Source organism: Colobus angolensis, unplaced genomic scaffold, assembly GCF_000951035.1.
Source record: "Colobus angolensis palliatus isolate OR3802 unplaced genomic scaffold, Cang.pa_1.0 Scaffold10, whole genome shotgun sequence".
NCBI lineage: Eukaryota > Metazoa > Chordata > Mammalia > Primates > Cercopithecidae > Colobus > Colobus angolensis.
The window spans coordinates 5385198-5411577 of NW_012110919.1; the positions used below are offsets into that span (position 1 = coordinate 5385198).

At 44.8% G+C, this 26380-nt stretch overlaps 1 protein-coding gene across 1 annotated transcript in view; it reads left to right on the top strand.

Moving 5' to 3' along the window:
• Positions 1-26380, top strand: part of PLXNC1 (plexin C1) — a 160481-nt gene that overhangs the window by 106164 nt on the left and 27937 nt on the right. The window contains exons 16-22 of the mRNA XM_011933948.1: positions 1120-1221; positions 1526-1629; positions 5465-5503; positions 5734-5858; positions 7242-7440; positions 11644-11787; positions 26107-26284. Coding sequence (XP_011789338.1) covers positions 1120-1221; positions 1526-1629; positions 5465-5503; positions 5734-5858; positions 7242-7440; positions 11644-11787; positions 26107-26284 — 891 coding nt within the window. The remainder of the gene's footprint in view (positions 1-1119; positions 1222-1525; positions 1630-5464; positions 5504-5733; positions 5859-7241; positions 7441-11643; positions 11788-26106; positions 26285-26380) is intronic.

Below are 26380 nucleotides of genomic sequence, written 5' to 3' on the forward strand. Positions count from 1 at the left end.
AAAACCCCACATAAATTCTTTTTTTTCTTAAGATGGGGTCTCGGTCTGTTGCCCAGGCTGGAGTGCAGTGGCACGATCTAGGCTCGCTGCAACCTCAAACTCCTGGACTCAAGTGATTCTCCCACCTCAGCCTCCCAAGTAGCTGGGACTCCAGGCATGCACCATCACACCCATCTAATGTTCTATTTTTTTTTTTTTTGTAGAGACAGAAAAATATCTTTCTCTGTTGCCCAGGCTGATCTCAAACCCCTGGCCTCAAGGCATGCTCCCACCTCAGCCTCTCAAAGTGCTGGAATTACAGATGTGAGCCACCGCACCTGGCTGTAATTTGTATAAGTGAGGGGAAGCTTTCTAGAATAATGATGGTTGATTGTTGAATACCTATACTTTTAAAATAATACATTCTTAATGCTTTTTGTGAGTTACTTCTTATAATCCTCCCAGCATCACAGTGAGATAGGCACTCTTACAGAGAAGGCAGCCAGGCACAGAGATGCTGAGGAACTTAACCCAGGTCACACAGCTAGTAAATGACAGCGCAAGGACAGGAACCCAAGAACCGAACTGGGTTGGTTTATGGCCGCTGCAGCACAGTTAGAAGCAATAAGGAGGTATGGGAGTTCCTTGTGGTTCGCTCATCATGTCACTCCATTAGCTCTATGCAGGTTTGGCCCCTGTAGCCAACCGTGGATCTGCGGTTCCTTTCTGCATTTGCAGCACAACTTTGTTTCTCCAGGGATGCTTACAAACATTCAAAAAGAAAGGAACAATGCAAGTGGCTGCAGCTGTGGGGAAACTTGGCTTGTTCCATTACATTTCAGCCAACTGGGATCTTTGGTTACAAGTGAAGGTTATTTGATTTAGCTTTCACTTGTAAAATGAGTAAGGTTTTGGGTTTTTTCTGTTGCATTTCAGCATCTTCCTCTTCAGAGTGACCCCTCTCTGGGAAATTTTCTTTTTTATAAGATCCAGCTCTTTAATGCTATTTTCTAGTTTCATTCTAGCTCTTGTTCTGGTTTTTTGGTCATTTGTTTTTAAGAACTGTAAAGGTTGCTATTTGTTTTCATTTTTGGTTTTTGAGTGAACATGTCCCTCTGATGTAGCATCTCTGTCTCTTAGCGGCCGTGGGGGTGACCAGGCACAAATCGAAGGAGCTGAGTCGCAAACAGAGTCAACAGCTAGAGTTGCTGGAAAGCGAGCTCCGGAAAGAGATACGTGACGGTAGGCTCCAAAATTGTATTTGTAGAAAAACAAGCCTTTTATATTTATATTTTTATTTTTTTACCCTTACATGGAGATGGCCACAGTAATGAGAACTGTTTGTATAATAGAAGACAACGGAATAGCAGGGCCTGGACCTGGCTTTGTGTTTTATTTCAGCTCTTCTCTGCAGCCAACCAAGTCATTATCTATTGTTTCTTCTTTAATGAAAACCAAGGTCATACCCTGTGTTAGACAAAACAGCAGAAGATCTTATCCATTGTTTGCTGAGTTAAAATATTGCTCTTGGGATTCTGTTTTGCAGGCTTTGCTGAGCTGCAGATGGATAAATTGGATGTGGTTGATAGTTTTGGAACTGTTCCCTTCCTTGACTACAAACATTTTGCTCTGAGAACTTTCTTCCCTGAGGTAAAAGAGCATTGATCATATTCCGAAGGTTGAGTCTTGAATAATAATGAAGGTGCTTGTTGCTGTTGTCAAAACAAGTGTTTGCTTCCAAGGCAGCTATAGATAATGTGCTTGGTACAAAATAATGGCTTAAGTCTGAGCAGAGCAGGGAGGAGGATAATTATTAATTGCATTGATTAGGGTATAAAACAGTGATGGGTCACTGGTGATTATTCTTTGCCCAGTAACAAAAACCTAGGAGGGACAGAAGCTCAGAGTGATGATTTTTGCTTTCTTTTACTCCCAATGTAGAACTGAACGTGTAGCTGGGAAGTGAGCTAGTTTATTTAAAAATCAATAAATTGTGAGCTAGCCAATTTGTTGTGTTTATCTGCATGACTTACATTGCAGCGACTAGATTATTCACTATTACTTCTCAATTGGAAAGGAAAAATACTACTGGTCAAAAGGGAGGAAAGTAGACATGGGTGGAATTGGAGTTGAAAACAGGCATTTTTAGCCATGTAGAGTTCTTATGGTTTTCTTCAGTAGTTTTTCTTTAGCTGATCAGTTTGTATCATCCTCATTTAGTAGACATAGATGCACGAACTGATTAATTCATTTGTTCTAGGGCTCTGAGGAGTTGTCTACTTAACCCTTTGGGTTGCTGGTCTTACCTATGTTCTCACGCCTCCATTTTCTCACCCACTCACTCAGCCTTCTCCATTTACCCTCCCAAGTCTTTGGCGAGGTACACTCATCCTGCGTATCATCACCGCCACGTCCTGATACCCCAGCTCCGCCATCTTGCCCTTCTTTTTTGCAGTCCGATGACCACATAGAGGCCCAACCTCTTAAACACATCAATACCAACGATCACATTTCAATCTAGACTTCTAAGCAATGGCTGATACCTCTCCAGGCCAAAGGAGAGTTTGTATCACCTTACCAGAAGCTTCTCCAAAACAATTGGCCAGAAGCCTAGAATTCAGAAACTCAGAGACATGCAGTAAGCAATTTCCAGTTTCTCTATAATTCTAGAAGAGGACACCATGATATGTAATGCGGGGTCTGGAGGTTGGAATGCCTCCATAAAACACCTGCCATATTTTTTGGTCCCAGCCTTAGTGTTATAAATCAAGAAGGCTGTAAATAAGACTTCAGCTTTTTGTGCTGGTGAAGTTTGTTTCCCTTAACTTATCCTCCAAGAGTACCGAGGCACTGAGATCTGCCATTTGCCACCTCATCCATTTCTATGGCAGAATACCGCCTGGGGAGGTGAATTCAATTCCCCGAATCAGGATGACTGTGTGGGGCCTCTGCAAAGGTTGCATCACGAGTCCCATTTCCGAGCTATCTGAGATCCCCATTAAGAATTTAAAAGCAATAAAATAATGGAGATTTTTGACTATCAACATGAATGCTGTGTGGGCTTTTACAGTTAATGATTGCCCTTGAGTGCTGAATAGAGTAATCTGTGGCCTGAAAAAAGAAATGTTCTTATCTTCTAAATTTGGTAATCAAGAACAAGATAGAGTAATGAATGTAAAGGAACACTGTTGCAAGTTGAATGTTTCCAAAAAAAAAAAAAAAGATCCCAGGAACAATGCTACCTTATTTTAGGAGAAGAGAGATGGTTGCAAAGGAGCCAAACTGATTTAACTCAGTGTTATGTATAATCTTGAAAAACAACTGGGAAAGCCATAAAAATTGAAGTCAGAACTTGTTTAAAGGAGACAACCCAGGGAAAAACATGCATAAATTTGTCAGAACCCTTTCAAGAAGACCTAAGTCAAAATTGAATTTATAATAATTAAGAAAAGATAGAACAGGGAAACACATCATAAGAAGACAATGCTACTTGAAATGCATTCCAGGCTGTAGATAAGTCCTGGTATTAATCAGGCTCTTTATGGATTGATCAGAAGCCAAATCCTCTAGGCCTGGAGGTTGGGGGCTGCCGGGGCGGGGCGGGGGGAGGATTTGGGTGTTCAGCACCTACAAAAAAGCAACAGACAAAATCCAGAGGAGATTGTAGGTTCTCAAAGGAGGCCAGGGTTCTTTGCTCTGCCTGTTGGTTTTGGCTTTGAAAGCCTTGCTTTTTATTATATTGACTCTTCTTTGCTTTGCACAAAATAGGAGAAGAAATAAGGGTAGGCAGAGGATCTAAGCTGAAGAAAAGGGAAATTTGAATGAAAGGAGGAAACAGCGTTAAAACACAGAGAGCCACGGGTCCGGGCCTGGTGGCTCACGCCTGTAATCCCAGCACTTTGGGAGGCCGAGGCGGGTGGATCACTTGAGGTCAGGAGTTAGGGACCAGCCTGGCCAACATTGTGAAACCCCGTCTCTACTAAAAATACAAAATTAGCCGGGGATGGTGGTGCACACCTGTAATCCCAGCTACTTGGGAGGCTGAGGCAGAGAATTGCTTGAACCCGAGATCGAGACCATCCTGGCTAACACAGTGAAACCCTATCTCTACTAAAAAATACAAAAAAATTAGCCAGGCGTGGTGGCGGGTGCCTGTAGTCCCAGCTTCTCAGGAGGCTGAGGCAGGAGAATGGTGTGAACCCGGGAGATGGAGCTTGCAGTGAGTTGAGATCATGCCACTGCACTCCAGCCTGGGCGACAGAGTGAGACTCCGTCTCAAAACAAAGAAACAAACAAAAACACACAGAGAGCCAGGGTGGCACTTCCGTATTTATGATTAAGAATCAACCTGTTTCTCCTGTCCATTTACATGAAGTTGGTTCAGCAGAAAAATATTAAGAACTAGAAAATGCAAACCTAGGGTCTAGGGGTTTTTCCGGTTTGTTTTTTGGGACTTTTTTTCTTTTAACTAGGGGAGGATATGGCAAAAAGAGTTTTAGGTCTTTTGTTTGGGCTAGCAAATTTGAAACTATGAAGCAAAATTCTCTACAGAAGAAATTTACTTCACAAGATATAAAATTAGCTCAATGTTTCTATTATCAAAAAAGAAGAAAAACCTGAATGTTTTGAGTTTAGAGTCTTACTCTGTGGACTCAAAGTATTGCTTAACATACTTTTACAGTTTAACCTTTAATTTTTAATAAGATATATGATATACTACAAACCCTCAAATTTTGAAGTTTATATTCCAGAGCTACCTAGCATTTAGAAACCAGTGGGGTAATAGCATTGTGGTCTAGTTTGCTATAAATTAGGAATAAAACCAGTAATGATAACTGACACAAGGCACTTACTCTGCACACATTTTAGTTTCACTCTAAACCTCTGGTGGGAACCATTATTGTCCCCATTTCAGAGATGAGGCAAGTCAGACACAGAGAGGTTAGGTAACACATCCCATGTCATGTGACCAGTATGTGATTAAAACCAGGACTGGAACCCAAGTAGTTTGGTCCAGATTCTAGACTTTTAACTACCCCGTTTTCAATATCATTGTGTACTGAAACAGTAGATGCTACTTAGGTAAGACTTGTAAAACTTAGTAACGTACTTTAATCTTTATCTTTAGAAGGTAAATTGCTTGAAGAGCGGTCTGATATTTGCATAATCTTCATCAATGACCCCTTCTTTAACTCTTAAATCACTTCTTCTAAAATATGAGATGATACCTTCATCTACCAAACCTAGGACTGATGCCATGATAATTATTCTTCTTAGAGGCTTTCAGAATTCAGTGGCGTTTCTTGAAAGCTGAATAATTATTTATTATGTACTAGAGAATATGCAGCCACCATAAACCCAGGGGCGCTTCAGATTAGCAAATAGTATCTCTACTTTATTAAAATGGACTTGGGTATTATAACAAAAATACACTCTTCATTTCCTTTGGATGTTATGAATAATAAAAGTGTCTCCTTCCTCTCAGTCAGGTGGCTTCACCCACATCTTCACTGAAGATATGCATGTAAGTCTCTGCGTTTTCATTTTTAGCCCAGTGACTGCCTGATGTTCATAGTGTTATCATCATTATCATCTCCATGATTATTACTTTGAATTTTTATTGTGGTTTTTTTGGATCATGAATTCAATATTAAATAGTTCATTGTCTTGGAAAACCCATTGTGGATCTACTTTCTAACCTTAAACTTACATATGATTTTGTATTTAACTATATATATTTTTTCTTTTTTTCAGAACAGAGACGCCAATGACAAGAATGAAAGTCTCACAGCTTTGGATGCCCTAATCTGTAATAAAAGCTTTCTTGTTACTGTCATCCACACCCTTGAAAAGCAGAAGAACTTTTCTGTGAAGGACAGGTATTAGTCCATTCTCTGATGTTTTAAAAGCCTTTAAGAAGAGAAAATCAGGCTGGGCATGGTAGCTTATGGCTGTAATCCCAGCATTTTGGGAGGCCAAGGCAGGCAATCACTTGAGGCCAGGAGTTCAAGACCAGCCCAACCAACACAGCAAAACCTTGTCTCTACAAAAAAAAGAGAGAGAGAGAAATCAAACCTGAGCCCCATATTTTATTTCCAAACCACTGTCTGAACGTGGTCTCTTGAGAACATGCACTTTTCCAAAGGCTGTTTGGAAGTTTATGCAGCCTTATCTCCATTTAGATCATACCACTCCAACACAATTTTTATTTTTTTAGTTGGAATCTCACTCTGTGGCCTAGGCTGAAGTGTGTGATCATAGTTCACTGCAGCCTCATCCTCTTGGGCTCAAGCTACCCTCCTGCCTCAGCCTTCCCAAGTAGCTGGAACTACAGGTGCATGCCACCATACCCCACTAATGTTGTTGTTGTAGTGGTAGAGACCCCATCTCTACTACATGATCCAAAAAAAGTGCTGTATTGCCCAGGCTGGTCTCAAAACTCCTGACCTCATACGATATCCCCTCCTGCAAGGATTACAAGCATAAGCCACTGTGCCTAGCCCTTTTTAAAAAAATTTGAGACAGTCGCTATGTTGCTTAGGCTGGATTCAGACCCTGGCCTCAAGTGATCCTGCTGCTTCAGCCTCCTGCCCCTAGCTCCCAACACAAAGTCTATTTTGAAGACACACACACAACCCTCCCATCCCCAAGTAACCCTGAAAAACTCCAACACCCCAAAAACCCCACATAAATTCTTTTTTTTCTTAAGATGGGGTCTCGGTCTGTTGCCCAGGCTGGAGTGCAGTGGCACGATCTAGGCTCGCTGCAACCTTCACCTCCCGGGGTCAAGCAATTCTCCTGCCTCAGCCTCCCCAGTAGCTGGGACCACAGCAGTGTGCCACCACGCCTGGCTAATTTTTGTATTTTTAGTAGAGACAGGGTTTCACCACATTGACCAGGCTGGTCTCGAACTCCTGACCTCAGGTGATCTGCCTGCTTTAGACTCCCAAAGTGCTGGGATTATAGGCGTGAACCACCATGCCCGGCCTGTAAATTCTTAATCAAAAAAGCAGAAGTGTTATTTTTTATTTTTAAAACATCCTGAAACTTTGGAAGACTCACTTCTTGTTACCACTCTAGTTTAAATGCTGAAAACACAGAAAATGTTCTAGAGATAGAAGTGGTTAGAATCTAAACATTAAAAAAAAGCTCCCAACCCAACAAGCCAGCTCCCTGCCCTGCCAGTGAGCTTCCATGGAAACTCCCATCAGTGTCCAGCTAGGCCTGCAGCTGATGGTTCACCCAGCTCTCTTTTTCAACAGGTGTCTGTTCGCCTCTTTCCTAACCATTGCCCTGCAAACCAAGCTGGTCTACCTGACCAGCATCCTGGAGGTGCTGACCAGGGACTTGATGGAACAGTGTAGTAACATGCAGCCTAAACTCATGCTGAGACGCACGGAGTCCGTGGTCGAAAAACTCCTCACAAACTGGATGTCTGTCTGCCTTTCTGGTTTTCTCCGGGTAAGTGTCACATCCCTCAGCAGTGTCAGAGGTAAGACAATAGGCAGGTATTTTTAGCAGACTCTGATGCCTTTGCCAGGATAAATCCTGAATGCTCGATGGTGTCAGCATTTAACCATGTTTCGTCTTGGTCCTGACCCAGAACAGAGAGGGGAAAAGTAAACATTGTTTTTGCTGCAACTGGTCTATGCAAATGTAATTCATTTAGAATTTCCTCAGGTGAGACTTTTCAAGTGAGTTCACTTCACATCAATTCACACCCAGAGCCCAGTCAGCCCATTTAAGAAATTGTACTGCGAAAAGGGAATATTTCACAAAGAGAACAAACTGTTACAGGCCCTCTGAAGCATTGTAGAAATACCCATTACCTACCAATACACTGTAAGCTAATTGCAGTCAATTCCTACCAGTCATTCCGCATTAAAGCAGCTCTCCAAAGAGCTGCCTCCCCCTGGAGTTTGCTTTGTTGTAGTGACTGTGTGCATGTGGTTGTAATCTAATTGAATTTTAAAATCTTTTCAAATGCAAACTTTCTATAGATTCCAGCGGTGAAGAGGGTCAGCCCTAGAGTCCGCTACTTGATCTGAATCTAGACTTCACCACTTACTTGGTTTTATAACCTAGAGAATTGGAAGAAGATTTTAGACTGTTTGGAAGTGCAGATGAGAAAACATGCAATTGCTTAGCACTAAGGACCATTACTATTATAAAATATTAATGTGAAAATAAAGGTGTCCTGTTGAACTCGATCTTCACCCAGCCCTCCGAGGCCCCTGGTACAGAAGATTCTTATCCTTTAATTTTACCAGCCATCCAGATTCCAGCAAAACTGCATAATTGTGTATTTGTAGCTAGTTTGGAAATCTAATTAAACTTTGAATAAGATACACTGCTATGCCACAGGTTTTAACAGTGCTACTTAAGTTTAGATCCAACAGCAGTGCTTTAAATAGACTGTGTTTAGTTTAATGTTTAATGCAATCTTACAAGTAGATGCACAACATTTTTTTTATTTCTCACCAACCCCTTCCTCTCCCTAAGGCAATACCCATTTATTAAGATTAATGAAATCTGCCTTCTTTTCTGTTTACTTGGTATAAATCATCAGAGGCTTTGGGGGAGATGTTGAGCCAGTTATTTCTGGGACGAATATTTTTTGTTTCCCACTGTCTTTGCTTTTAGCCACAACAGCTGCTAGATGGAGGCACCAGGACTCTCACCCAGTTCCCTGGTCTTGGTCTTCAAAGGCCAACTCCTGCCCCACCACGGTCTCACTGGCTCAGAAGCTCCAGAAGTAGAGCCCAGCAATCCATGATTTTTGCAAGCCCCTGAGGTAGTAGGGAGAGCACCAGACTAGGGGTCTTGGTTAGAAGCAGTAGGTCTGGGCTCTGGAATCATCTCAGCCCCAGTCAGCTGTGTGTCCCTAGGCGTGGCTCGTTCCATCTGGGCATCTGTTTTCAATTCACCAGATGACGGGCGTGTGTGGGCGTTACCTTTAAATCCCTTTCCAGCTCTTTCTACTGGATCTTGTGATTCTTAACTCTGAGTTTTGAAGGGCTGCTCTTGGGCATTAGAGGGGTGAGATGTTCAGAAAATCTGGGCTGCGAGCCCAAACGGCCTCCTTGAGCAAAGCATTCTGGGTCAAGATTTCACAGTGCTGATTCAAGAGCATCTCGAGCACTCTGGGTGGTGAGGGGGCGGCTCGGCTCGCCAGGAGGAAGTGGCATCCAGCCAGTCGGCGATACTTTCACTTTCAGTGGAATAATTCCAGCTGGTGCAGGGGTCTGATGTCCCTCCACCAGGTGCTCAAGAGGGTCTGGGACACCGACGGCCCTAGTCCTCCTATCCTACCCCACAGACGTTTAGTGGGTGACAGTAGCTCCGTGACCGCCAGGTAACTTCCCCTTCCAAGACACCAGGGCTCTGTGGGTAAAATAATAATGCCGTTTATTGAATGTGCCAGACAGCATGCTAAGAGCTTTACCTACCTTTTCTCATTTCATCTCAACGGCCCTGTGAGCTGAATGTCTTCATGACCATTTTGCATGTGGGGGAACTGGAACACACAGAAGAGCTGTGACTCTTCCCAGATCTCACTGCTACTGTGGGACAGTGCCAGGGTCCCAGAGCTCTTAGCCACCCCTCTGTGCACTGAAACGATGGAATCTGCCCTGGTCTGGTAAAATGTCGAAGCCTGGCCCCTGGGGGAGGGGAATCATGTACGCAGCGGCTGTGACTTGCCTAAAAGTTGTGTTCAGTGGTGACAAACCTCATGGCCCTGTGATTCCCCACATCGGCCACACATCAGAATCCTCCTCCACCCCCGTCTCCCGCCCCGCCCCCGGCCCCGGGAAGGTATGAAAACTACAGATACCCAGGCCTCATTCCTCAGAGAGATGGCAGCTGTGTAGGCTGAGTGGGGCCCAGGCATCTGAATTCTTAAGAGCCCCCAAGGGATTCTGGTGATTAGCCAGGGTTAGACCCAGGAGCATGGGCAGAGTGTAGGGCCAGATGTTACTTAGCTCGGTCTAGCTACCCTCCAGAAAGTTCTGGAGAATTCCTGACCACAGGCCTCCTGAGTCGAGAGCTACCCCTTCACATAGCCCCCGAGAGCCCATCTGGCCCCCTGACTCCAACCCCTGCGGGAGTACGCAGCCCCTGTCCAAGGGTTCTCAGCCTCCCTTCTGATCTGTGCTGGAGGAAAAGAGGTTCTAGTTTTGTGGTCACGGCATTACTTGGGGTGGGGGGTGGGTGGTGGAGGGAAAGAGAAGAGAGGGTTGAGGTTGTAAACCACTAAATAAAGGAAGTTTCTCATGAGAGTTAAATGTCATGCACTAGTCCTGCTGCCCTCCCTACCTTGGAAATTTCTGAACTTCCACTTCTGCCCTGCACTGAAGAGGAAACTTAAGGATGTATCACAGCCGGGACAGAAGCCGAAAGGGAGCTGCAGGGTGGCAAGAGGAAGCCCGAGGACTGGGGAGGGCAGATATTCCTGCAGCAAGTATAAAGGAAGGGACAGGGTTGGGGTGGGATCCTGAGAGACTTAAGAGGTCTTAGGTAACTTGCCTGCACAAGGGAAAGCAGGTGAGACCCAGTGGAATCCTCCTTTCCCAACCGGATGTATCGCTTGTCAAGCTTGACTCTGTTAACTGGCGCTTCAAGTCCCAGCCACGTGGCTGGCCCTTCATCATCACTAAGGCACTTTGACTTCCTAGCCACGGTTCTTCCTCCACCACAGAGGCCTAATGTCCATTGATTACGGAAGGTTCGTTATTTAGCAAATACTCTACAGCTGACCTAGGGCTACGTGCCTTGGGAGGATGCCGTGGAAAGAGAACACATAGCCTCCCATTTAAGGTGCTCAGAGCCCTTTGGAATACAGATATCTGTGGCTGCAAATGTGAGCCATTTCCATCGCAGCAGGGGAGGCAGTCCCACCCCTAGACAGGAAAAATGGGTGTGGCTTAAATTTGAAGAAAGAGCCAATCAGGATGGGCTGAGTGTTTGGGGGAAAACCTTAAAGGAAATGGAATTGGCTCTGGTTCAGGGAAAAAGATGGAGTCCCTCTGACCCAGCACCGGAAAACGTGGCCAGGTGGGACTGTGCAGGGTGTGTCTGGGAACTGCCCGGGCTGGGCTGGACCCATGGGGAGGAGATGAGGCTGTAAACTGTTGAACGGCAGGCCCACTTCCTTCAAGAAGTGCTGTTAACACCAAAAAACATTGTCTTTGGCAAATGTATAAAAGTTCTTACATTTACTCTTGTTACTAAGGATAACTGTGCATTTTTTTAAAAAATGTTTATTTCTGGCTTGCTAAAAGGCGATTAAATACGAATGTAAACAAAGGTACACTCTCCACATCTACTAACTATTCCTAGGCATTAACCCACTGATGAGCATTAGTCTGCCATATGTAAGTTTAAACATAAAATAACAAGGGATACTGTGGGTACTGCACATTGCTGTGAATGTGCACGCGTGCGCGTTTGCACACGTGCATTCGCGATGGCGAGAGGAGGCAGTTTTCTGAGTTTTGCATCCAATCCCAAGCAGAGCAACATGTATTTTCTTGGGAGTTTTGTGTTAGAAAACCCTGCCTCCTGTCTCCTGCCTTACTGCCATAAACAGAAACTTTAATTCTTTGGAAAGTACAGTGGATTCCACAGAAAGCTAACTGTCACTTTCGTGTCTTTTCCAAGGAGACTGTTGGAGAGCCCTTCTATTTGCTGGTGACGACTCTGAACCAGAAAATTAACAAGGGTCCCGTGGATGTAATCACTTGCAAAGCCCTGTACACACTTAATGAAGACTGGCTGTTGTGGCAGGTTCCAGAATTCAGTACTGTGGTATGTTTTCCATAAAGCTCCCAGCCAGACTCCCAAATAAATCTGGCAGGGAATTAGAGGGCCCACCCTCTAATTCCTCACTGAATTAGAAAATGGCTCACTGAAAATGAAATGGTATCATTTCTACTGCGGGAGGCCCTGTGTGTTTAGTTAATTAAAAACAGTTGATAAAAATATTAACATGCGTTCACATAATAGATTTTAATTACTGAGATTGGGGGAGAAAGTATTGTAATGATGCCTGGGGTACTCATCAATTTCCAAAGATTTTAATATCAGGATTGCTTATAGCTTTCAGTGTCGTCAAAGGAAATGCAAAGTACTCCCTATTCAGCACTTATAATTGCAATCAGAATTTCTCAAATGGCTGTGCTCTGGGAAGACAATGTGTGAAGATATATTTCAACCAAATTGAGGCCGTCTTATTTTAGAACGATAACACAAGACAAATTCCACTGCATTCCCCATACAACGTGACGCCCTTACTTTATTTTCATGGATTAGTTACAAATGTTTGGTGTCATGCACTTAATGTACTGTGATCTCATAGATATTTTTAGAGGAACGCTGTAAATCACTACAGGAAGATGATTGCCTAGCTGCTGGAGGGTTTCACCCGTTTGAGAACTTCTTTTTAATTCATCCCCTCCGCACCCACCCCATGCCCTTCCTAAAGAAAAAAAGCCCAATTTGGGGCACATTCGGGAATTTCAGAGAGGGAGCCAAGCAGGGAAAGGAACTTCAGAATTAGGAATTTTCTATGCTTTTCTGTTAATAGAGACTTGGAGAGGAGACTGCTGTGTTTTGGTTTGATCTTTTGCTTTATGAAGATTCTGGGCTTCTTCACGATCTCGTTAGTGGAGGAGGAAAAGATTACAGTGGGGTTTGGGAATTGCTCATTAAGAGAGCTGAGTCTCCTGTGGCTTCGCTCTGGATAGTGGGGACTGCAGTGTCATCCGGGAAGAATTCATTCCCTAATTGGAGAAGGCACCACTTTGCCGCGGACTGTGTTATGGTTATGTCCTCTGGTGGGAGAATAGTCCGTAGGTCAGCTGTTTCAAGTTTTCTGCCACTGCCAGACGCGGCTCACCCCTCCATTGAAGATGGCGCCATGCACGACTGCCATCTGAGAGCGGGAAGCTGAGCTGAAAGTCAACACTTCTCAGCGTTCTGAATTGTGTTAATATACCCATCCGCATCTGAGAGGCCGGAGAGTGGGCTGCAGTGGTTCTCAAACTTGAGCATCTAGCAGAATCTCCCAAAAAACTCGCTAAACACCAGTCGCTAGGCAGCATGCTGGAGTTTCTGATGCAGTAAATCTAGGCTATGGCCTGAGAATTCACTTCTCTAACCAGCTTCCTGATGCTGCAGATGCTGCTTGACAACTATTGGTAGAGTGGTTAACGGTGTGGACTCTGGGGCCGGACAGGTTGGAATCCTGCCTCTGCCACTGGTTAGCTGTGTAATATTGGGCAAGTTTCTAAACCTCTCTGTGCCTCATTCTCCTCACATGTGAAATGGAAATGATGGTCATGGTTCCTACCCATCTCATGAGGTGTTTTGAGGATTAAGAGTCAGTATTATAAAAAGCACTTAGAACATTGCCTGGCACATGAGTGCTACCTAAAACTTTATTCCATTTGATCCAGATCTCATTGAACCCTTGTTTAAACTGCAGGTCCAAATATACCAGTGCCCGGGCTTTCCCTCAGGACTGACTGAATCAGAATCTCTGGGGAGGGAGCCCGGGCATGGATATATTTTGCAAACCTTCCAGATAACTCTGATGTGTGTTCAGCCTGGACACCACTGGGTATCTTGGAGAACAAGAGATAAACTTTGCACAGGGCCTGTTGACTCACTTTTCACTGATCCTGGGCTTGTTATTCCCAACCTAGAAGATGTTTGTGCTTTTACTTTAAGACATTTTAGAAGCCCCAAAGATCCCCAAAGAGAAATATTTGCAAATGAATACAGTCAGGGGAATCCTCCAGTATTTCAGTCTCAAGATACTACTGGACCCAAATAGGAAGGACAGGAAAGGAGAAGACGGGGGTTGGAATCAGGAAGAAGTCAGATGCCTGAGGCAACTTTTGAGGTTTTGAAGCCTTTTTAATGCTTTACATCTGAACGTGTTTTCTCCCTTTCATTTTGAAACATTATTTATTTCACAGTCAATTAAGACCATGTGTTTCTGATTTGTTAACACTCAACTCATCATCAAAATGTTACTTGATGCTGAAGAAATTCATGTAGACTCTTGAAATTTTTCTTTATAGCCCGTGGGGAAAAGGGTAATGGAAAATCACGATTTCAGAAATCCACATAAATCTTCCTTTTCAAATTCAGATTTGCCGGTACATAGAGTTGAGCCTTGAAAAAGGAATGGGCCACTTGTTTTTAGGGGCCTTGCCGTTAAATATGGTTAGTACCTCTTATGGGGCCTGGCCAGGCCCCCTTTCATGGTGGGCGGTTGTACCAGAAGCTACAGAGAAGGCACATGATCCGTCTGTGCTTGTGTGACAAACTCTTAGCAGAAGGTCAATATAAAAATTTGAGTTTTTCATTTCCTTTCAGGCATTTCCCCCAGCCTGAACCACCATATTTCTAATTTTCTTTCTTCCTCTCTTCCCTCCTCCCCCTCTTTTTCACTTCCCCCACCTGCCCCTCCCAAGCATGTACACCCAGCTGTTTTAGGACTTGATTCCCCAAATTTGCCTGAGGTGGTTTATGTCATTGAAAACCAAGGTGTGGTGAACAAACTGATTCTGTGTGTCCATGTGTGCTAGGGAGGCGGGAGGTTGGGGGCAGATTCTTTCAAGGAAATGAAAGTCAGAAATCAAGAGCGTCCTCATGAACCACTTGAAATGACAGAACCTGGTGCCAAGGCAGGGACACGTTTGGAAAAAAGGCTCCCAAACTCGTGTTCAGCTAAATGCTCAGAAGCGCAGCACCTCATATAGCAGCCTAAAAGTTAGCTTTCACACCTCTCAGATGAGGATGTTCTCCCTGAGGTATGGGGGGTTTTCTAGAACATAAAGGCATCTTGCCAATTTCTTATACACGAAATCATGATACTAACAAATGGGCCCTGGGAAGTAATTCTGTGTTCTTGCATATTGAGAAGAAAATTCCTCTGTCTTGCCAAAAATCCAAGCCAAGTCCCCTAGAGCCATGCTTCCTTCAGGACCATAAGAAACTATCCTTCTCTATCAAGGCATTCCAGGCTGGTGTTTAATGAGGCAACAGTGAGACAGAATGCCCTGATATCTGCATCCTCCCTAATGTCAGCACCAGGGGTAGGGCTGTGTACACACAGGACTTTTAGTCTTTCCTTAATATCTAGGAATTCAGGTTGGACAGCCGGAAAAGAATAAGACCAATTTTTTTGTTTTTTTTAAACGGAGTATCACTCTGTAGCGCAGGCTGGAGTGCAGTGGTGCAGTCTCGGCTCACTGCAACCTCCGCCTCCTGGGTTCAAGCAATTCTCCTGCCTCAGCCTCCCAAGTACCTGGGATTATAGGCACCTGCCACCGTGCCGGGGTAATGCTTGTATTTTTAGTAGAAACTGGTTTTCGCCATGTTGGCTAGCCTGGTCTGGAACTCCTGGCCTCAAGTGATCTACCTACCTTGTCCTCCCAAAGTGCTGGGATTACAGGTGTGAGCTACTGCATCCGGCCGAGAATAAAACCTATTGCTCTGCTGGGTTTTTTTCACCTTTGCAAAATTTTGAACGTTTGATTTTGTTGATAGAGAATCTCAGACTCACTCAGCTTGCGTTGTGTCAAGAGTGGAACTTTGGAGGAGTTAGTGAAAGTTTGAGGATTTCACATGGGAGAAGGGACGTTTGCTTCACTTTCAGGAGGAGATGAGGAAAACCAATAACTCCTAGCAAGCATGCTGAATTAGCAAGAGAAAGTTGACTTGTAATCAAAGTTAAGTGTGAAATGGTTTTTTGAACTCTTTTTCTTTTTTCTGAGACGGAGTCTTGCTCTGTCGCCCGGGCTGGAGTGCAGTGGCTGGATCTCAGCTCACTGCAAGCTCCGCCTCCCGGGTTTACGCCATTCTCCTGCCTCAGCCTCCAGAGTAGCTGGGACTACAGGCACCGCCACCTCGCCCGGCTAGGTTTTTTTTTGTATTTTTTTTAGTAGAGACGGGGTTTCACCGTGTTAGCCAGGATGGTCTTGATCTCCTGACCTCGTGATCCGCCCGTCTCGGCCTCCCAAAGTGCTGGAATTACAGGCTTGAGCCACCGAGCCCGGCCGGTGTTTTGAACTCTTAAACTCAGAAAACGAGCTTGCCAATCTGCTGTATCTGAGAGGTAGCATCTTGGCACCCTGGAAAACAGCGTTCTGAAAAAAATATCTATAAGAAAGTTTTCAAGATTATTAGAAATTCTTGAAAAAACACAAGTACATGCCTGCAGAAATATTAATGCCTCCAGTTTGATTTATGCCAGCCTACCCCCGTCTGTCTCTTTCTCTAGCAGTTACCATTTTGGGACAATTACGTTTAATGAAATATCTCATATGTAACAGCCCTAGGTGTCTCTACCAGGAGTTTCTTACTGGTACACTTCCTTTACCAGTGCTCTGCCTGCCAGTGCTGGCTTCTTCTGTTCCATTTAGTTTGTCCTTGCAGAAGATCCATTAGCCCCGTAATTAAACAACCCACTGTCCTGATTAAGTCATTCTCTGTTACTTCAATTACATCCCATTGTTCATTAAATCCTGATGTTTGCACTTCAGCAATCTTGTTGTTAATACTCCTACCATTTGTGGAGAAACAGTGAAGTTAATTAACAATTCTTGAGCTTTTTCTTTTTCTCTCTACCATAGTGCAAATCATTTCCATTATGACTTGCAATAATACTGAAACCATTACTAACTTCATAGTTAGTGTTCTGAGCTTCCTGATCAAAGAGTGAAACCATTTTTTATAGTCATTTTAGGTAAGTCATTCCCTCGTTGATGGCAAGCCATGGAAAATGAAAAATTAACGTGTAATGGGTACTTTAAATGACTTTCCTCTTCATACACTTTCTTCTCATGCCTGTAATCTTGGAATTAGAAAATAATTTAGTTATCTAAACATAAAAGTATTTAATTTTCTTCTTTATAGCTCAAATGTGTGCTATTATGTTATTGTTAGGATCATTATTTATATTTGTACCCCTCCGAGAATGGTAAATTTTATCACAAGTCATGGCAGAGATAGAAAGCATTATCCAGATTTGTCTTGTTGCCATTGTCAAAGTTAGCATTCCATTTGAGGGTACTGTTATCTAGAGCAGGGACCAGCAAACAACAGCCTGTGGGCCAAATGTGGCCCCTCTGCCTATTTTTATAAAGTTTTATTGGAATACCTGTTCATTTCCTTATTGTCTATAGCTACTTTCCTGCTACAGTGCAGAGTGGAGTAGTTGCCACAGAGACCATAGGGGTTTTAAGACTTAAATACTTTCTGGCCCTTTGCAGAAAGTTTGCTGGCCTTTAATCTAGAGCTTGACATAGTAGAGAATAAGAACTAGAATCCTCCCTCCTACAAACCCTAAGACAGGCTTGGCCTCTTTCCTCTCCTTCTGGGGACACAGCAATGGAAAGGCCTTGCCACTATTTACAAGTCCGAAACTCATGCAGCTCTTTGCCAACACACAACACCCACCCCACCCCCAACCCTGCACCCGCAAATACTGTGAATACTGAAATCAGTCATCTTGGGCTAAATCAGACAGCTCTTCATACCTGATTTTAGGACGGACAAAACGTTAGCAAATGCTAGCAAGTATAGAAAAATTGGTGAGAGAAACCTAAATTTGAGAAAATTATCTCCATTAACTTTTTTTTTTGAAATGGAAAAAGGCTCTCGTTACCCAGTCCTCCACCCGCTACTCTGCTGTTAGGGTAGCAGATCCCTTGATCCAGGAAGCTGTGAGCTATGGAATCTTTGTGGGGAAAGGAAAAGGGGAGCAGAGTGAAGAGGGGAGGCTGGACAGGCAAGCGCAGCTCAAAGGGGAATGTCAGGCAGAAGAATGTCCCAGGGCTGCTGACTGTGGCTTGGAAAGAAGCTTAGATCAGAAGTTTCCCTGAGACTTGGACTTCTAACTCTGGCCTCCTGCTGCTTCTACAGAACTTCTGAAACTGGATTTTCTTTCTTTTTTCTTCTCTCTCTAATTCAGGTTGGTATGAGAACTAGGCTTTTCTCTTGACTTTCATGTGGCCCTGAAATAAAATTAGAAATATATTTTATAGGTTTTATTTAATGAAAGCAATTATTGCTCCAAGGCCTTTTATGATAAAGTTGCCGGTTTGTAATAAATTCTTTTACAATTACTTTCTAGGCATTATTAGGTATTACAGAAAGGAGGCAGCAACATTCCTGCTTTTATTAGGCAAGAATGTGGTTGAGGAGACAGTGAGTAGCCAGATCATCTTCCCATGTGGGAAAAGACCAGTTCCCTGCCCTCAATTCATCCTGCCACAGCCCCCTGCAGCCTACTCCTCTCTACCTCCTCAATACCAAAACCACCAAATCACGTGGTGGGATGGTGGGTGAAAGCGGTAGTGAAAGGGGAATGCAGTCACATGCTCCCAGGCCGTGTGCGGAAGAGGTGGGGTTTGGAGTCTCATAGTCTTGGGTTTGAATCTGGGCTCAGCCACTTTACTTTGGGCAAGTCTCTCAACCTCTCGAAACCTGTTTCCTCTTCTGTAAACAGGCAATGACCAAAACCTGCCCTTGCACATTTGTGGTGAGGTCAGAAAATAATACAGGTACTGCGTCTAGCCATCTTGCTGGCATGAAGTAGGTGCTCATTCTTTTTTCATCCGGTTTTCCTTGTCTGAGGTGTGCTTTCTCTTGTCTCCTGTAAGCTTCGCTAAGCGGAAAGGACTGTCCCCTCAGTATTCTTTTTGGTTGGTTATTTATTGATGACGTGGGATGCCGGGGAGTTGATCAGCTGAGTCCATCATCATGAAAAGCATTTCTTGGGTGCCTGTGTGCTTATATTCTTGTTAAAAATGTTACATATGACCCCTGTAACGGGGCATTTACAACCTGTGGCAGACAGTATCCTACTGGGCAGATGTGAACAGGAGGCGAGTGTGATAACCTGTGAGAGGCTGGTGGCTGACATGCTACAAAGGGGCCAGGCCCTTCCAGCCTCGCCCTCTCCCTGGGCCTTCTGGACCATACATTTTCCAATAGCCTTTTCTTTCCCATTACCCTCCTTGGTAATAGGCATCATTCCCAAATCAATTAGGATGCAGTTCAGCTGTACGGAACAGAGACCCAGGATGTCTGTGGCTTCAGCAACAGAGAAGCTGATTTCTCTCCCTGGTGGCATTCTGGGTGGGCAGTGCAGGGCTGGTGGAGCAGCTGCTCCTCTCTTGTCCTCATATTCTAAGTGTCTGCTCACCCCCAGCCTCATTTCCCATCCCAGGCAGCAGATGTAAGCAGGGCTATAGAACGGAGGGCAGATGGTCACCAACCATCTTTTAAGGATGTACCACATAACATATCCACTTAATGTCATTGACCAGGACTTAGTCAGTAACTCAGACTTAGTCATAACTAGGACATGTTCTGACTCTGAGCTGCAAAGCCAAGAGGCCAGCTCTGGGTCACCATCTCCCATTGCCTCCTGGCCCTGCCATCCTAGTCACAAAATGGCTGCCACCGCTCCAAGCGCTACTCTCCCTTTTGTTTGGACAGAAAACTTCTGACTGGGCGTGGTGGCTCACACCTGTAATCCCAGCACTTTTGGGAGGCCAAGGTGGGAGGATCATTTGAGCCCACTGAATCTGGAGCACACTGGCCACACCTGGCAGCAACAGAAGCTAGGAAATGTCGCCTTTATTGTGGGCGAACAGGAGCTCTGTAAAAATGCCCTTGGGTGGCACCTGAGGCACAGGGTGCTCCAGATTCAGTGGGTTCTGTGAGGAGGGTGAGGAGGTAAAGCCTCCTCTACCAGATTGCCTATGTCCAGCCTGACTCTTGGGAGAGCATTGACTGAGGCCCTCAAGTAGGTGGGAACTGCCCTTGGGAGGCTCCTGGGAGAGCACTGACTGAGGCCCTCAAGCAGAGGGGTACTGCCCTTGGCTGGCCTCTTCACTTTGCAGCTCAGAGTCAGGACACGCCCTCGTATAAGACTCCCACCAGTTCCATGATTTTGGACGTTTCTAAATCTCTCTGCATCTCAGTTTCCTCATCTATTAAATGAGGCTAATAATGGCACCCACTTCATAGAGCAGTTGTGAGGATTAAATGAACCTATAATTGCATTCCCAGTACACGGTAAGCACTCAATAAGTGCTGGTCCTTATTATTACAAACCTAGAACCATATTCTTTTCCTTACCGTATTTTTTTTTTCCTATGAAAAGTACAGGGACTCTCTTTCAAGGCAGCAGGAGGTTTCAGAAGGCAGGCCTGGGCTACAAGTTGTCCGCCCCTACTTCCACCCAAAGAAGGTGGGATTTTTTTTCTGTAAACTTCCTGACCTGATAAGCCTGAGTGAGTGATTGAAGCTTCCTGCTCACCAGTCTAATTAGAGACTGGAAGCCAAGTGTCTCCATGGTCCAGAGGCCTCCCTCATTTACTCCAGCTCTTTGCAGACCCAATTCGAACGCTGCCTCCTCCATGCAGCCTTCCTTGATTTCTCTGTTTGAAAACCCCCTGCCGACCTGAAAGAGGTATCTCTCTCAATCCCTAAAATGCTCCATCTGTACCTCCCACATTCTACTTGGCATTAGAATTTGTTGTATATGCCCCACAGTTCTTCTACTAGTCTGCTAGTACTTCCCAGGCAGGATGAGTACAGGTTCTGATTTGTATCACCTACAGTGCCCTGCACACAATAGGTGCAAAGTAAATAGGCATCAGTAGACACATCTGTCTACCTCAGCATCCACAAAATGAGCTCCGTCAGTTTGGCCCATGCAGCTATAAGTAAGAGAAAATTGAGAGCATGACTTGCCTCTGAGAGCAGAAAGTCTAGAGGGAAGGAGCTCCAAGCTGGTCCATACATTCCATGGTGTCACAGCTCTGGGTCACTATCTCCCAGTGCCTCCTGGCCCTGCCATCCTAGTCACAAGATGGCTGCCACTGCTTCAAGCACTACTCGCTCTTTTGTTTGGATAGAAGACTTCCGACAGGGTGTGGTGGCTCACACCTGTAATCCCAGCACTTTGGGAGGCCAAGGTGGGAGGATCACTTGAGCTCAAGAGTTCAAGACTAGCCTGGGCAACACAGCAAGACCCTGTCTCTAAAAAAAAAAAAAAAAAAAAAAATTAAAAATTAGTCAAGCAGTCTCTGCTACGTGGAAGGCTGAGGTGGGAGGATTGCTTGAGCCTGGAAGGTTGAGGCTGTGGTAAGCCATGATCACACCACCGCACTTCAGCCTGGGCAACAGAGTGAGACCCTGTCTATTAAAAAAGAGAGAAAACCCTTGCTTTTATGTGTTGGCCAGAGCTGGGTTACATGACCAGCCCTGGTGAAAGAGAAGGGAGTTGCTGCCGATCATGCCTCCCAACCCAGGCTGGACCCACCGCTGTGCAGACCTGGCCTTTGTTAGCAGAGGAGGGATGGCTGTTGGTTGGACAACAAACCGGATCTGCTGCCGCAGCTTACTGATGCTTTCCTGCCAAGGAAATAGGAAGAGGCAGGGCGGTTCCTGTAAACAGAGGGCAGATTTCTGGGGAAGGGACCAGTGTACATTTCACAGCTCTTTAGCCTTTCATGGGTATTTTCTGGGTATGATGCCATCCCATGGATTTGGACCATGCTTACTTTATAAAACATTCTTGTACTTCAAAAGGCAGGATCACTAAGTATTTAAGAACATGAAGCTAGAGTACCCGGTTCTACCATTTTCTTGCTGGATGACCTTGTGCCATTTAACTTCTCTGTGCCTCAGTTTCTCATCTGCCACAAGGGGATGAGTAAAAGATTCTACCTCACAGGGTTGTTCCTGAGATTTATATATACAAATATATACACGTCATTTAAAACAGTGTCTGGCACCTATAAAGCACTCCTTAATTTGCTATTATTATATGTCATTATTTAGTGATCCTGTCACTCCTTTGAGATAGGAACAATGAGGATTTTAAGGCTCAGCGAAGTTAGATGACTTCCCTACATTCCCTCAGCTGGTGAGCAGCAGAGAATGGGAGGGTCCAGGTGGCCTGGTGCTGGGCCTGGAACTCAGGGCCCTGACCCCTGCTGTCCTCCCTACTCAGAGTCGTCTGTGGACACTCGCTGAGGGTGATAGTCACTGATGGGTGACTGTTGTCCCACAGATGATGCTTTTGTCTCTGAAATTTATTGCGAATTAGCTGAGAACAAGGACCATGTCATAACGTCTCTCTGACATCCCAGCCCTAATACCAAATAGGGCAGGAGAACATGCTGGTTAAATGGGCTTTGGTGGGAGTGTGGGAGCTGGAGAGATGGCACTTCCATCGAGGTATCTCCCCTGATGGGGTACAGTGGCTGAGGGCAGACGCTGTGATGTCACGCTGTCTGACATGGCACAGGCATCTGCTCCCCATCACAGAGCAGAGGCCCACGTGCGCTTTCCCAGCCTGGGGGTGGAGGTGTTAAGAGGCCGATGCCAAGGGCCTTGACTGTACTTGCGCCTTAGGAAACTGCTGTTTGAGCACTAAGTGTTAGCAGCATAAAAAATGAACACAAATCAATTTGTGTCTGAATTTACTCTCAGAATTCCCTGTGGACTCTGTAAAATGCCATTTTATCTCTTTTCCACCCATCTAGCTGTGGAGGCAGTGGCAGATTTACATTATTTGACATCCAGTAAGGGTTTTTTTTTCCTTTTGGTGATGTTTTTAAAAAGAACATTTATTGCCTATAAAAAGGTGTTTTTGTTGAAGACAATAGTGCCCTTTAGGTAGTAATAGAATGCTGTTTCACAAATATTTATAAAACTATTAAACAAGCTGGGATTGCTGAAGCTCTGATTAAAAGGTGCCTCCCATTCATCTTTCTCTTTAGAAACACCTGTGAAGTCGCTTAACTGCAGTCACCCCCACCATGAGAAGATCACCTGGTAGAGAAATAAGGCAAGACCCCAACAAGACCATAGGTGGTGGGACCGGCATTGACCCCTTCACACCCACCCCTCCCACTGGTGTGGGGAATGTAGCTTAGGACATTGCTTACAGCCTGGGCTAAGCCAGGGTTTCTGGAGGGTCAGGAGGGCTCCTGGGCTGTAGGTGGAACCAGGAGGAGGGAGGGAGAATGGGTGGTAAAGCGGGGACGGCACAGCTGAGGGGTTTGTGGCACCAGTTCTGCAGTTAGGCAAATCTGGCTTCAATTCCTGGCTCTGCCACTGGTGAGCTGTTCCTGGAGCAAGTTACTCAGCCCCTCCGTGCCTCAGTTCCCTCACTCTACAACAGGGATGGCAATAATAATACAACCTCCTGCACCAGAATGTTGGGAGGGTTCAGAGAAATAGGCCTTGAAACGTGTTTGGCAGAGCATCTGGTCCCAGAGGCCCCAGGAACATCTCTAGAAACGGGAGGCGAGGAGAGGGCTTGGGTGTGAGGCTTCACTGTTGGTTCCTTCCAGATACTCTGCCCACCAGCTCCCTGCCTTCTCTCCTGTCTGGTATTTTTTGTTTCTTGTTTGTGAGCAGACAGGCCTTTGAATCCCTTCCTAGTGGGTGGCTGGCCCAGAACACAAACGTTCTCTGAGAGCAGGCAAGGGAGTGACTCTGTTGTAGGAGGGAAACTCATACAGGCCAGACAGAGATCACCAGCTAACCTCAGAGTTCAGATTCCACCGATTTGGAGTTTTAATCATTTGGTTGAGACCAGAACAAAATTTACTCTTGCATAATTATCAACAGGATTATAAGGGCAAGATTTAGTGGTGTTTGTCTCAGCTCTTTATAACCACCATAAACTGGGTGGCTTATAAATAATAGAAACTTATTTCTCACAGTTCTGGAGGCGGAGAAGTCCAAGAGCAGGAGCTGGTGTCCTGTGAGAGCCCCTTTCTCATGATGGTGCCTTCCTGCTGGTTCCTCGCATGGCGGAAAGGGCAGGGCAGCTCTCTGGGGCCTCTCTTATAAGGGCACTAATCCCATTTATGAGGACTCTGCCCTCATGATCTAATCCCCTCCAAAGGCCCCACCTCCAAGTACCATCACATTGGGAGTTAGGATTTCAATATCTGGATTTAGGGGGACATCAATATTCAGACCATAGCTGCATTAAAGGGAAGATACACCCCTGAGAACCTCCTGAAATTTCAGAAGCCCCACATCCACGTCAGTGGTCCGTAAGTCACGGGCTCACATGCCAGACGCTGTTCTAAGAGCTATGCAGTTACTGCTGTTATGCCCTCTTTGCAGATGAGAAAGCAAGATACAGAGAGGTTACCCAGCTGGTTAGGGATGGGCTCCGAGGTCACCCAGCTGGCTTGCGGTGGGCTGGGATGAAAGCCAGGAGTCCACTGGGTTCCACTGGGTTCATTGCTGGCAGCCTCCTTCTTGGAGATACTGAGCGTGGAGTGGGCGTCCTAGCTGTTCAATGTGGGCTGAATCTGTGTGCAAATGAGTGCATACTAATACCAACAATAATAATTGTAACAGGTTTTATTACCGATATTATCATCAAGCCTTTCCCAGCAGCCTGGCCCTGTGCTAAGCCCTTGAATGCATGATCACATTTAATCTCCGTAACAATGCTAGAAGGCTGGTACTGTTATTACACCCATTTTTAAGTTGAGGTAGGCCTGAGGGTTCCCATCTTCCATATTATTTGTGTTTTCATCTCTCCCCTGAGCTCTATGCAAATCAGACATTGCCTCCTCCAGCCTCTGCATATATACCTGGCTGGTGTCCACAGGACTTGGAGCCCCCCTCCCTCTGTCTCTGTATGAGGGAGCATCTTTCTTCTGTCTTCTCCCTTCCTTCTTGCCTGTTAAACTGTCTCCTCCTTAAAACAAAACAAAACAAAACAAACAAACAAAAATTCCCATTACTTGATCATTTTACATTCCCTTATTAAGCCAGGTTCAAAACATTAAATAATTGTGCATTTCACACCATACTGAAGCCTTTCTGACTTTGTGATTACCAAGGTGCATTAGAATCTAAACTGCTATGTTATGCTATTTGCAAAATATTCTTAGCTCTCCCCTGAATCAATTCCTGTGAGGGTACGTATCAGGTAAAACTTGGTTGTTTTAGATCTATTTGTTCTTAGACAAAGTAAACTTGGAATTGCTTTTCAGTTCATTTTGAAATATTCCCTAGTTCTGTGTTTTCACATGTGCACAAAGGCCTTACTTCCCCCATTAGTCTGATTCTGAAGTTTTGCTGCAGTGGGAGAATGTTAACTGACAAAACGTTAAGTAATAGTGCTGAAATGTAAAGTAATTAATGCAAGAATCATAGTATGGGGTGGGGATCTCAGTGCTTTAATGAGGCCTGGGGAAACCATCTGACTGAGGATGTTGAGAGTGGCGGAGTAGATGAGTATTCCTGTAATTAATGCTGCATATTTAAAAAGTGACCTCTGTGGGCTGGGCACAGTGGCTCACACCTGTAATCCTAGCACTTTGGGAGGCTGAGGTGGCCAGATCACAAGGTCAAGAGTTTGAGACCAGCCTGGCCAACATGGTGAAACCCCATCTCTACTGAAAAAATACAAAAATTAGCCAGGCATGGTGGCATGTGCCTGTAATCTCAGCTACTTGGGAGGCTGAGGCCGGAGAATTGCTTGAACCCGGGAGGCGGAGGTTGCAGTGAGCCGAGATGGCACTATTGCACTCCAGCCTGGGTGACAGAGCAAGACTCCATCTCAAAAAAAAAAAAAAGCGATCTCTTTGATGTGGTCAATATGGGGGCCTCATAACCTTTCCTGTCACCTAGAACTTCACTTCTGGGACTCTGTGGTCCTGTTAATAACAAAGATAATCACCAATCTGCCTCATCTACTGTGGAACCCTTCCAATTCTTTTTTTCTTTTTCTTTTGAGGATGAAATTAGAAATCACCAAATTACCATTTTTAGACTATTTATGTGTGTGTGTGTATATATATATATATTTTACTCTCAGATATATTTATTCAATGCTTGCTCTATAATGAGAGTTTTAACTTTCTGTTTTCCTTTCCATTATCCCTGAAAAGAATGGATTATGGAGAAAAGATGAAAGTAGTATAATGCAATACAGTGTTTGCTAATGTGCCGTCAGAGGTATTAGTGGGACTTGCCAAGGTTTGTGTCTTTTATGAAATGCCTTTCAGATTGCAATTATCTAATAGACTTGGAAATCTGTTTGTATTCTTGCAGGCGTTAAACGTCGTCTTTGAAAAAATCCCGGAAAACGAGAGTGCAGATGTCTGTCGGAATATTTCAGTCAATGTTCTCGACTGTGACACCATAGGCCAAGCCAAAGAAAAGATTTTCCAAGCATTCTTAAGCAAAAATGGTTCTCCTTATGGACTTCAGCTTAATGAAATTGGTCTTGGTAAGGCAGTGCGGGAGCTCTGTGGTCCCGGGTCCTGATAAGTCTCCCTCCCTGCCCGCCCTCCCTCCCTACCCCCACCAGCTTCCATTCAGTGAC